Here is a 13,042-nt window from a genome sequence, read left to right as displayed (position 1 = left end):
AGTGGTTTCATGTTTCCAACTCTTCTGCGAAAATTTGACTTAGCGAGAGGTCGAACCTACGTCGCGTCATTGTCACATTGTCTAGATAAAATTTTGAACTTTTAAATCGTTCTTCTGTATTTCGACCTATGCACTTGACTCTAGTTTTTTCCTACTATGTGCTTTAATAAGTGTTTAAAAAATATTCAATATATTTTGGAACAAAAATAATAATATTTCAACATCAATATGTCATCTACATTTTAGCAGATTTGCTTCTTCTAATACTCTTCACTTTTGTCAGCTACCGAATTTTACATTTTCCGTTTGTTCCTCGGTTAATTTTCGATTTTGTTTTTCGAAACAAACGGAATTTCCAATACATCGAATTTGCAGCAAAGATCACTTTCGCAGAAACGTTGGAGGGTAAGGAGGAAGAAGAGGAGGAAGGTGGAATCGTGCCCGATCATCACGCTTGGCCCTGGTTATTAATCCGACTGTACTTGTTTTATCTAAAGTACTATCTAAAGTCTAAGTACCCGCATTGGGGCATCTCAATCCGATTCAATTTTGACAACTTTAATTCGTTTAGCAACAACATTATTATATGAAAAGACTAATTCTACTTCTTTTCTATTTTGATTGGGTCATATTTCATCTGATAAGTACTGTTTTTGCTCTCAGCTTTCTGCGCTGCTTTAATATACCGATTCTCCAGCATATCACGAAATTGAGGGAAACCACATGAAAATCTTAACGTTCGGATTGTAGATTACGGAAACGGAAGCGTGGCTACGCTCAACCTCTCTCACTGGCAAAAAAAAAACAGTGGAAGACGGGATTCCTAGTACGAAATGAGCTACAACGCTCCATCCTTCTGCACACGCCGCGTCCACGAGCGAGCGGTCGAAGATCAATGATTTCTCCTCGCTGCAGAGAACAACGTCTCATAATGATCTATTTCATGTTCCCATGCTTTAGAAAAACATTTCTTGTTATAGTTGATTTGACTCATATTGTAGCTTAGTTTCTGTTATCATCTAGCTGATCAGCACTGGACTTGAGAAACATAGCTTTATCAAAGGTCAACCACCCGCAAGCTTTACTCCGCCCTCATTTACGGTTTAAAGGGATCGAGTTTGTTCAATGTATCCTTTTTGCTCAGTCTCCTTCATGTCGCTTGAGACTCTCTTTGTATCAATAAACCTTGTTTTCTCATGGCATTGCTCAAACTTCCCGCGTGGCAACTTGGAATTTGGGTTGAGCCATCATATAGCGCATCAGCTTTCACGAACACGGACCAAGGAGAAGTGAGTTCGAGCACGTATTTCTACTGCACGCTGTAATTTCTCTGCCTGTCAAGTCCCGTTGTCCGTTGCACAATCAGTTAAGCATAACGACGACAACGACATCTACACGTCAGGGACTACCAACACGAGCAGTGAACAGATTGTCAACCACCATGGACGCGAATGATGATCTCTCGACGTTGACACTGGATCCCCCGCTAGCAGATGAGGAGCGGACGACGACCATGGACGCAGTGACTGAGGATTCGGACAGCGAAGGCAACGTTGGGATCGGAACTCTTTAGCGTCGACTGAGCGCTTGAACAGCACAAACACGCTGCAGATAATCTGGAACCTGAAATCATCGGATCACCATCAATCGCAGACATTCCTCAGAAAGTAACCTCTAATGTGGGAACCGCATCACGTCTTCTAGACAGAGCACGCACATTTCTTGCGACAATGGCTCGACTTCAGGAGGAAATCGATGACATTGAGGCAAAATGCAATAATAACGACTCTCCTGTCTTTTCAGACGTTCCTCAGATGAAGTCCGCATCTACCCCTCTCCCGAAGTTCAGTGGAGGAATCTGGAAAAAGTACACGTTCTGTAGCGCCTTTGACCACTCCGTAAATTCACGTCAGATTGACGATTTTTATAAAATGAATTATTTTCTGGAAGCATCCGAAGGTGAAGCAAAAGAAACCAAGAGTGATCTCAGCTACATCCGCTACCTCAACTTCCACCGGAGCAGAATCTCTCAAGCAGTCAAGGCGTCCTGCACGAGAAGGAAGCCGCATCTAACCTTCCAACAGAAACGGATGTGATTCCTTCAAGTCAGACAACCCACATCATCGAACTTCTGCAGGCCATGGAAGCACGGATGATCAAGCATAAGGACAAGACCATCAGCTCCATCCGTTCACTAAATGATCTTCTGAACGATCTGGGAAAAAAACAACTGCTCACACGGAAACACTCCTTTGTGCAAGTGGCTAGCAACACGGCAGGGACGGCAAAGCTGTTTGATATTTCGGAAGCACAGCTGGCGATCAGTATCAAGGTCAAGGCCTTGGAGGAGGTCATTCGGTTAATCAAGGAGCAGATCAACCCGTACCATTGTTAGAAGTTGAGCTTCGAGATGAACCTCCTCCAAGGCCGACTTGATAGCCTCGAGTTCAAGCTGTTCCCGCAACCACAAATGTGCCAACAGAAAGTCGAGGAAGGAACCATCTACGTCAACCCACACATGGGAAAGAGGAATGTGCAAAAGGACGAAAACAGCGGCATCATGGCAGAAGTCCAAAGGGTCCGAAGTCCGTAACGTCAAAGATCACGCTCACTTAGCAGTAGAAGACGTTCGCCGCTCACAAAATTACTCCCCGAACCGTAGCTAGAACTCAAGGAGAATTTCGCCGGAATCGTTTGGTCATCCGTTTCAAGATCGCCGCCACGCATCGGATCGCAGTCACGGAGAAACAACGCATCACGAACGGTCGCACGTAAGCGCGCTTCGGGGGATTAACGTCTCTATTACTGATCTATTTTATGTTGTAATGCTTTCGAAAAGGATTTCATGTTGTAGTTCATATGACTCATATTGCAGTTTAGTTTCTGTTAGCGTCTAGCTGATCAGCACTAGACTTGGGAAACACAGGTGTATCAAGGGTCGATCAGCCGCAAGCTCCGCCGACTCCGCCCTCACTCACGGTATAAGGCGATCGAGTTTGCGCTACTGTATGCTTTTCGCCCATTTTGCTTCATGTCGCTTGTGGCTCTCTTTGTATAAACCTTGCTTTCTCAAGGCGTGGTTAAAAGGTCCGCATGGCAACTTGGAATTTGGGTTGAGCCATCATACTTACCAGTTTATTTGAGTAAAAATAATGAATAGGCTGCTGAGGGAACCGGAGCGTGTACACAGAAGCGCGTTCTAACGTGCCGCAACGTAGGAATTGAAGCTGCCTTCACGCCGTTTTTACGTCGATTAGAGGAAGTTGAGCGGAGTCACGCTGTCTTCCGTAATCTACAACCCGACTTCTATGGTTTCCCTGGCGTTTCCGTAGAACCCCAATTTCGTGAAACGCTGACTTCAAAGCTCAATAGTTTGTTAGGAAAAACTTAGTTCTAATTAGCGTTGGCGTCGAGCGCTTGGGTGAAGGGTGTGGTGTTAAAGCACGTTAAACCGTTGACCACTACTAAAAAACCACTTCAGGAGCAGGAGCACCCAAGTTGACGTTGATTTTCTTCTGAAAACCGTAAAATTAGGGACGAAACATAGTCGTAAGATCAATTTTCGATCTACGGATCTGCATTGATCGCTCCTGCCTCCGTCACACGTTCAACCCGTCACACATTTAACCGCATTTTTCTGGAATCAGTGCTCAATACTCGGTTTGATTTTTAGCCTATTAGGTGAAGTTTGACGTTCACCAACTTGATCAACTCCCTTCTATCGGATTTTGTTTTTGCTTTTCTTTTGTTTTTCTCTTCTCAGATAAAGTTCTTCAATGCTGTTAATTTTAGACTTTACATGACTTATTTGATATTTGATTTGATATATTTAACATTGCTTTAAAGGGATCACTCCACGAATCTGAGATGGTACGGATCTCAGGTGGAGTATTCGTATACGTGATCGTAGATTATGGAAAGAGGGGTGATTCCGTCCATTTCTTGCTAATTGGCGTAGAAACGGCCCAGAAGATGCGGCATGTGAACACGGCTGTGGCGCTCCAATCGAACTCGTTGTAGAAAATAGTGCCGGAACGCTCGAAGCCATATCTTCCGCGCCGTTTTCTACTGCAATTAGGAAGAAATGGACGGAATCACTCCCCTCTCCATAATCTACGATCCCGTATACGAATACTCCACCTGAAATCCGTACCACCTCAGATTCGTAGGGTGATGCCTTTAAATCCTATGGAGCTTCAACTTATTGATCTTCTAGAAGCTTGTTTAACAGTTACAACAGTATGTTCTAAATTAGCATCATTTAATCAGTCAATCATCAAACAATAAAACATTGTCGTCAGAACTAAAATGCAGGCTGTGGAAGACGCTTGACATCCCCAGACATCTATCGGCGCAGCAATGATAAGAATTTTGCCCTGATTGATTTTTTAGGTTCTTTTTTAGTCGTTTCTCTTCAGTATATTCGCGTTTTGTTTTCGCTTTTAGATGCGTCATCTAATCTTTCCTGACTTCGTTTTTTGTTCATATTTTATTTCATCTTTGAACGAAAACGCGTCTTGGATTTGTTCCGTTGTTTCTCGCTGGAATATTTCTTATTTTTTTTAGCCTGATTGCCAGTGTCGAGAAGATGGCGCTACTAGTCCGAGATCAATGCTTTTTTTGTTAATTCCACTACTCATTAGCATTCCTTCACTAGTTTATTACGATTCTAGCACTTATTAGGATTCAGCACTCTTTAGCACTCAGTTACTAGGGAAAGAACAGCATGGCTAGTTAAAACTGAGTAGTGGCCTTGAATTTTTAGGAGTTGAATGTCGCAGAATCCATAGGGACACTGAGGCACCGATTTGTCCAAGCTACTTCCAAGCGCGATGATGCCCGCATAAGAAACGTCTATCTGTTTGAAGGCAGCGTATCACGAAATATATGTGTTACGAAAACCGCACAGGAAACGTAGAGGTCAAGTTATAGTTTACAGGATGGCCGTGACCCCGCTAAAATCCCCCTATTCATCCTAAAAACGGCGTGGAAACCCCGTTAGTTCCCGCGATTTACGTTAGAACGGGCACCACTGTATGCGTTCTGGTCCACTCAGCAACCAATTTATTTGCTTTATTTGAATAGACTGATGAGGAGACCTCATTAATCTTCGACCGCTCGCTCATAAAAGCAGCGCGTGCACAAAAGTGGTGCGCAGCAGCTGATTTCGTGGGAAAGAATGATTCTTCCACACCAAGCCACACGATGATAAGGAAAAGGTGAGCGAAGCCATGATTGTTTCTATAATCTGCAACCCGAACTTTATGTTTTTCCTGGAGCTTCCGTACCTCGTCCGTTTTATGACACGCTCCCTTTGGTGGACGACTGGATGATGTCGGTTAGTGCATCTTTTGAATCAGTGTCTATTTGATGATTATATTGCAGATGCAACGAGGTTTTACTCTTCTTCGCGCCATTTTCCTTCTTTTTGTGATTTATGACTTTAATTGTGTTGTGTATTTCCATAGACTTCTCTCTGTTAACACATGCGCGCCATTTTACTATATTTCACTACGAGTAATACAAGAGGAGAAGACGACCTGAAACTTGGTGCAATTACGTAGGCGGCAGTGCAGAATGGCGCAGTAGAGCGGTTGCGGTCGAGGCAGACCCCATTTCCTGCGCCCATATTGCAGGAGTGACTAGGATCCCACCTCCCAGTTGCAGCTCCATCGTGCCACTTCGAACGTTGCTGGTTTGTTTCTTTTTCCACCAAGAAGACTATGCAAACGTTAAAAAAAAACATGTGCGGTCACTGACGCATCGAGGAGAAAAGTTCTTTAAAAAATATGCAGATTCGTTGTACTCATCTCTACATTACAATAGCTACTATTATCAATTTGCGCACCTAAAATCTTTGTCCTTCTTATTTTTTCATAAATACGAAATGCAATTTGTAATCGGTGAGTGTGTTAACCAGAAAGAGTGCGTCTCCCGTCAAACACTTTGCGAGCACGCAGTTGAACGGCGGAAACAGCCGACTATATCATATCCAGACACAAACAGATTGATAGGTTTGCTAGATCGCAAAAAAAGGTCTCAGTGACTTCGATAAAATTGTTGGACACATGTCTCGGCCTAACTCTTTCACTTTTGCGCTTGATTTCAAAGAAACCCAGATTTGCATCCACTTTTTTGAATGATGCTGTTGTTGCTAATGTAGTCGTTCCCCCACCCCCAAGTATTAAATTAGATGTAGCTTGTAAATAGAATGCAACTTCATATTTATGTACAGTATCTTAAACAGTACAGTACATTTGTATCTGTGGCATCATTTCTGCAGGTGCAACAGAAGCCTTTGAAATGTTCGCCGTGGAAGCAGTCTGAAAAAAAAAACATGGTAAGATCCAAGAGTATTTGGTAAGTGAAATTCATTTTTGGATAAATTCTGTCGTTCTGGTTCTTTAAACGGAGAGTCGGAGAAAACTTCGCACTTAAAGAGTGAGGAGTTTTTTTTCCAAGCCACAAAAAAAAACTCATGCATAAACACTATTCCTATTTGTATATTTCATATGATAATAGTAATGGAAAATTGTAATTTTTTAAAACACGGACTTCTTGAGGTTAGAGTTGTTTTTTTATGAAAATATTAATGTTACAGTACTTACCCTTTCGCTGCGTATAAAAGGTACACCATTTTCGGTAGTAGTACTATCCTCTTATTGGTTAATGTCGCAAATACGACCTCGTCAGCCACAACAGTCGGTGATAAGAAATCCGTTGAACTGGAAAGTCTGTAAAGAAAATCTAAATATTTAGATTTAGATAGTACGAAATACTATCGTAATACTGAAGATTTTATTAGTTGGCGGTCTGGGAAAGTAAAAAAAAAACAGTAAAAAACCCCAATACTTCAAAGTCGTGGCAAAAGCCCCAGCTAACCATATTCATAAATTATTAACGGGTTATTTTAAATATAGAACATATAATGAATGAATGTGGTAATCTTATTATAAATAGTTAAGTTACCACACTCAAATGAAGAAATTAGAAATAAATATAAATTTGCTTTAGAAATCTGCAAACTCAGCTCAATTCTCGAATACCAAAAAACATGTCTAAGTATCTTCTTCTATCTATATTTATATCTGTATCTTCTATATTTTATCTACTTTATCTTCAGTCTATTTTGATATATATTTTCGCTCTACTTACGGAATTTCGTCAACCATTGAGGTTTGGATATATGACGGACAGATCGTTGTGAAGTGTATGTCATGACCGCGATGGTACATTTCATTTTCAAGCGCCTCCTAAAAATATTGTGTAGAATATATTTAAATTAAACAAAATTCAAGTATGGTTGCGAAAAATCGATGGATACACGGAAGTGGACCTCAAAATTTCGAATTTCTAAAAATTTTCCAAGAGAAATCAACGGTTCAAAATTTGCAAACGCTCAATAGCTAGGGAGTATGCCAATTACAATACGTATAAGTGGCAATACTTATGTTTGCTCGAGCGTTCGCGACGCCTCTGTCGCAATGGAGGCTTCCTTGGTTCGATACGCACACATATCCTAAACTCTGCCCTAATCGAACGCATACTGAAGCCATCCGGGCAAACATAGGTATCAGCACCTCTCAGTGTCAATTGCGAGAGAGAAGGTCACAAGAAGACGACAAAACAACAACAACAACAACAACGAAAAGTACCTGAAATCCAAAAGCACCAAATTTCGATGCCGAGTAGTCAACAATATCTGAAAATATTCCAGTTGACGATAACTTACGTACTGAGCGTAGTTTCACGATCGCCCTACCTTTTGCACCGACAATTCCTGAAAGCGAACAAACGCACACGATATGTCCACAATTCTGCTCTATCATCGCTGGTAGAAATGCTTTTGCCATCTAAATTTACCCTCGAATTTTATTTAGAAACAAAACTCATATTGAAATTTGTACTCATACCCATATGTGTGACATCATATTCACACGTATCGTTCTCTCAATGAACTCATCGGATTTTTTCAAAAAATCACCAGCGTCTCGTAGTATCCCGGCGTTATTAATCACTATGTTGACGACACCAACATCCGACGTCACCTTCGACGCAGTGGCGTAAATCGCTTGTCGATCGGACATGTCCACATGGTAGGTGTAGGCCTGAAATTTGCTCAAACGTTCAAACGAGTTGGCTGACACGAAGCGTTCTGGGTTGGAGAGCAAATCTCACAGGAGGACTTTCACCTTCTGTATGAAAGTAACGACCAGATTCCTCACTACGAACCACTGCCAGTGCAGTTCCTTCCACCTCTAACCACTCTATGCTTCGATTTTTGCAATCTTTTTCTTTTATTTGGTGAATCCTTGATGCACGAGAATAAATAAATAAACAACCCATGCGCATTGTTTCCGAATATTTTCATAACGGTGCAATCGTTCATATAGACCAAATCCCCTTCTCCTTAGAAAGAGAAGAAAAAAAAAGTTGGTCATTTCAGGGAGGTGGCATGTATGTGCGAGGCAGGAGAAATCTGTGAATTGCTGCAGATGCGTAGCGGCCGCTCGGTGCCTCATAGGCTACGGCGGGTGTAGACAGCTACTGTTTCTTACCACAATCCTACCTCCCCACCGTATTCCTCGCATAGTCGCTTCGTTTGATCGTTACCAATGTCGTCAATATCCCACAGTACCAATATGCAACCAGTAGCGACAAGTTTCTTTGCGATCAATCGGCCGATCCCATTCCCGGCGCCAGTGATCAAAACAACCTACAATTTCGGAACGATAGTTGCATGAATTAACACCGTGTTTCCGCCGACTACCTGTCCAGCGATATTCTTTTGCTTCTTGAATCTACGGGGTCCAAAGTTAGTAACAAGTGCATCGAACACCTCGCGAATCGATTTGCAAACCATACGAATAGCGAATCTGAAAGACAAACGCGTGTTGTAAGTGTGTTGATATATTTTAATTCAAAGTTCTTTTTTATGTGGGGTATACCAAAATATCATCCTCCCTCGACCTACTGTTCAGATTATCGTAATGCCGATGATTTAAGTAGAAGAAAGATGTTTTATAAGTGGGAAAGATTGAAATATGCGTTAAAAAGTACAAAGGAAAAAGAAAAAAAAGTGCCAAATGTATCATGAAAAGTGTGAGGTGGTAAAATAAGCAAGAAGTTTATGCAACCTGAGATCATAATGATCAGAATGGAAAGTAGTGATGCATCGTCTAATAAACAACATAAATATGAGAATCAGGTTTGTTTTGTCTCTTAGGTTTGTTTTGTAAATGAGAATTGTGAAAGACCGACTTCCCTTCGATTTCCGCATACTTCCCCAACTTGTCGGTCATTTATACTATTGGTATACATATATAAACATTTATTTATTGATATTAAACAATTTTGTTTAAAAATTACTAGCAAATTGTCTAGAAGCTTCTGGAATTTGTGAAAACAGAAGTGAAACAGAGCCTATTGTTCAGAGTGTAAAGGTATACTGCCATAACGTCAAGTCAAATATGTCATCCAGAGTCTTCAAAAAGTTGTAAAAATGATGTAGGACCGCAAAAGACCGGTCGGTATCTACATCCCATTTGCACTTACTGCAACTTGTTGCCGTGCTATACATAGTAACACGATTGCTCTATTATCATTAGGTAAGAGCTGCGACGTTTTAGTTAGTTAGAACAAAAAAGAAGTATTTTTAAGGTAGAAAGAGTCAAGAGAATAAAATGAAGGAAATTTCGCGTTTTCTGAACATTGTCCCTTTTAAGGACAAAATATTTGCTACATTAAGACTATTGATGGTATTACTATTGATAACGCGATCACAGTGATAGAAGGTAATGGAAGCAGTAGTAGGTAGAAAAGGATTAGATGGCTAAAAATGGGGTTAAAAGGAGGAGCTGAACCGAGCAAACAGCGAGGAGAAATTGCTAGAACATGTAGACAATGTATTGAGCCCCACCCTTCAATTAACACACAGACTTTTACACAAAACTATTTTATTCGTTGTTTACGGGTACGGTAATCGACAGAACTTCGAGGTCGGGTCGAAAGCGAGGGTGCACGATGAGCTCGAGACGTACAAAGTAGGTAGGTAACCTAAATGTCACTTATCTACTTTTTGCCCGTACACCTCAAGCTCATTGTCGACGTGATGTACTGAGTACGGTTGGCTCCAGATCTGACTTGGAGGAGGCGGCTCTGTCGGGTGCTGTGCTCGAAATTCACCAGGCTGTGCGAGTTTTTGAAGATGCACATGGATAGAGCATAAAAAAAACAAAGTGCAGTAGGGTTGACTTAACAGTTTGGGATGCGCCTACGCGACTTCAATTCAGAATCGTGTGAGGTTCATGAACAATGGCTGCGCGTGCGAGTCGACGTATGAAGTCATTGTTTATACGCTCCTAGACCAGTCTGATAAGAACTCATCGACCTTCATCCATGAAAAGCCTGGTTGGCAGATGGTTCGATCGAACCTTCGACCGTGCAGTGGCAGTTGATCCTCGTACCCTCCCAATGCACCTAGAGGTTGACGTAAGGGCGGGTACAGCGCAAGTGGTAAGAGGTTCCGCTCCGCACACTCGATTATTCAAAACCGTCCTAGGGCCAAGCGAGCCTTTCATCTGCTCTTGATGGATAAATTAATAGCAGATTTGTCTGGGAGGGTGGAAACACTGACTTGATACGTTGAGACCCCAACGTCAATTTCATACCAATCTTCAGTTTCTTTACACGATGCCATTAAGCTGCCCTCTTAGTAGAAAGATTCCTACAAAGAATGGACGTGCACCATTCAAAATCCATTCAATTTTTTCTCTTCTAAGAAAAACTTGACTACAGTACTACGCAAGCGCCCAGTCCTATGTGTTACAGCTGATAAAACAGAAAACTGCACTAGACGGTTGTTCCACCAAAACAGGTCTGACGGGAAACGGAAACTGCGCATGATGTTTTTTCCACCACTTCTTTGGTATTTGGATTTTTTTCTTCAAAACCAGGAAAAGTGAATGATAAGTGTTTCCTTACACTTTTGTTCATGAGTCATAAATTGGTGAGAGACCAAATATTCAAGTCGGTAATTGGAGGCAGAAATTGCGGGGGGAGTCCACGCATTTATAATATTAGCACAGCCTCGCCCTTTTGACAAAGATAAGCATTTTCACCTTTGAATTAGCGCTAGAGCGGTTAGTGACTAGAGAATGTAAACACCAGACGTAATTAGAAGCAATTAATCATCTGATCAGTCTCGGAAGGTGAGTAACATTAACAAGCACTATAGGTTCCACATTTTATAAGATATCGAAACAGAAATCTCTTACATAGATCATATATTTTTTAGTTGAATACAACTTTTCTATGCTCATTTGTCCTATCCATCTTTCAATAGTCTATTTTTGCGGAGTAATGTCAAAAAAGAGAGGCGGAAAAAAGAGAAAGGAAGACCTTAAAGAGAGAAGAGCGGAAATGCTGGCTGAAGCTGCAGAGGCGGGGAGGCGCTATGCCCGCCGAGACTTCGCCAGTTGCAAGACGAGGATGACTGCTCTCCCGAAATGAACAGCCATTGCATCGAGAAGGGGAATGGAGAAAATCATCTACGACTTCTACTATGATCTCTTCGACAGCCATGTCCACTTGCCTTCTCACCATCTGAGGGAAGACGGACATATCATTCCAGAGGTTCTCCCATCCAAAATACGACATGCCATCATATCGGAAGGAAATAGTACGGCACCCGATCCCGACAGAATAAGACCAGAACACCTGAAGAACCGATCACGATTGATCACATTCACACTGTTTCGGAACTCATCGAGGCATCGCGAAGGTACAAGATGCCGCTGTCTCACCTTCATCGACTTGAAGAAGGTCTTCGACTCTGTTGAGACGGAAGTGGTCATGGAAACCTTGGACAACCAAGGCGTTCCTACTCAGTACATAAAGGTACTTCGAGAGTTGTACAGTAACTTCACGGCCGGAATTTCGCCACTCTACAGGAATATTATCATTGACGTGAAGAGGGGGTCCGACAGGGTGATACAATCTCACCCAAAATATTAACAGCCACCCTCGAGGACGCAGTGCGAGGATTGGAATGGGACGACATGAGAGTGAAGGACGGTCGGCAGCTACACCATTTGCGCTTTGCTGATGACATCGTACTGATAACACCTAGCATCAGCCAAACGGAACGAATGCTGACCGAATTCGACGAAACATGTGGATGCATCGGTCTTCAGCTGAATCCACAAAAGACGATGTTCATGCGGAACGGATGGGCCTCGGATGCCCCATTCACGCTCAACGGAACAAACATATCCGAATGCACCAGCTGCCTTTATATGGGTCGGGAATTGAACATGATGAACGACCTGACCCCCGAGCTGTGCAGGAGGAGACGAGTGGCTTGGGGAGCGTATAAGAGCATCGAGGATGTAGTGAAGAAGACCAGGAACACCCGGCTTCGTGCTCGCCTCTTCAACACCACCGTACTTCCTGCTTTGACCTATGCTTCGGAAACCTGGGCATTTCGCAAGCAGGAAGAAAACGCGGTGAGCGTCATTTTGCGCGCAATTGAGAGAGCGATGAGGACACGATGCGCTTTAACGACAACCGTTGGGCCAGAGCCGTGAGCGACTGGGTTCTCCGCGATATTAAGCGCATTACAGAAAGATCGCCGTCCCGATGGTCAGATTTCATCACGAGGCCCTTTAAAGAAAATTATGATACTCCTCGTGTCCCATGCGAAAGGAGGAACCACTGGGCGACTCTGGCACGTGATCGGGAGAAATGGGAGAATTACTGACGCCCGCTCGACCAGTTCGAAGATCAACGGGAGTCAAGATGATCTAGGTGATCGATGTCAAAAAAACTGCACGATCCTACGAACAATGCGTACTTGTAGAAAAATCACAGTTTCGAGTGTGTCTCACTGGTGGGTCACCAAGTCATCAATGTCTTTAATGCTATCTGGACCTCATAAAATCACTGAATCAAAGACTTAACTATTGCTGTTAACCAAAAAAGTTGATTTCACTCAAATTTCTCATCGGCCGTACGTTATGTATACAGGGATGGTTCCGCTCAT

The 13,042-nt window shown here is 42.5% G+C and overlaps 4 protein-coding genes across 6 annotated transcripts; 3 read left to right on the top strand and 1 right to left on the bottom strand.

The window, feature by feature from the left end:
• Nucleotides 1-1,196: 1,196 nt before the first annotated feature.
• On the top strand, nt 1,197-2,616 carry RB195_005377 (uncharacterized protein; the record flags this gene model as incomplete). Of its 3 annotated transcripts, XM_064177826.1 has the most annotated exons (4): nt 1,197-1,289; nt 1,343-1,552; nt 1,991-2,390; nt 2,453-2,616. In XM_064177826.1, the coding sequence occupies 4 exons, from the start codon at nt 1,197-1,199 to the stop codon at nt 2,614-2,616; spliced, it is 867 nt and encodes a 288-aa protein (XP_064034930.1). The 3 variants fall into 3 exon arrangements, with proteins under 3 accessions (XP_064034930.1, XP_064034932.1, XP_064034931.1); XM_064177825.1 differs by lacking the exons at nt 1,991-2,390; nt 2,453-2,616 and having other exon boundaries at nt 1,343-1,573; XM_064177824.1 differs by lacking the exons at nt 1,197-1,289; nt 1,343-1,552; nt 2,453-2,616 and having other exon boundaries at nt 2,141-2,395.
• Nucleotides 2,617-6,271: 3,655 nt separating this feature from the next.
• Nucleotides 6,272-11,855, bottom strand: RB195_005376 (uncharacterized protein; the record flags this gene model as incomplete). Its single annotated transcript, XM_013436788.2, has 8 exons — nt 6,272-6,323; nt 6,609-6,734; nt 7,156-7,253; nt 7,656-7,702; nt 7,763-7,853; nt 7,914-8,108; nt 8,570-8,716; nt 8,771-8,863. 8 exons carry the CDS (start codon nt 8,861-8,863, stop codon nt 6,272-6,274), a joined length of 849 nt encoding a protein of 282 aa, XP_013292242.2.
• Nucleotides 11,536-12,015, top strand: RB195_005375 (uncharacterized protein; the record flags this gene model as incomplete). The annotated part of the gene is made up of 1 exon (XM_064177823.1): nt 11,536-12,015. The coding sequence occupies one exon, from the start codon at nt 11,536-11,538 to the stop codon at nt 12,013-12,015; it is 480 nt and encodes a 159-aa protein (XP_064034929.1).
• A 44-nt stretch (nt 12,016-12,059) lies between these two features.
• On the top strand, nt 12,060-12,587 carry RB195_005374 (uncharacterized protein; the record flags this gene model as incomplete). The annotated part of the gene is made up of 1 exon (XM_064177822.1): nt 12,060-12,587. The coding sequence occupies one exon, from the start codon at nt 12,060-12,062 to the stop codon at nt 12,585-12,587; it is 528 nt and encodes a 175-aa protein (XP_064034928.1).
• Between the last annotated feature and the right edge of the window lie 455 nt (nt 12,588-13,042).

This window comes from Necator americanus, chromosome I (assembly GCF_031761385.1).
Source record: "Necator americanus strain Aroian chromosome I, whole genome shotgun sequence".
Lineage (NCBI taxonomy): Eukaryota > Metazoa > Nematoda > Chromadorea > Rhabditida > Ancylostomatidae > Necator > Necator americanus.
The sequence above is the reverse complement of the archived record's forward strand: the minus strand, read 5'-3'. Positions and strand labels throughout refer to the sequence as shown.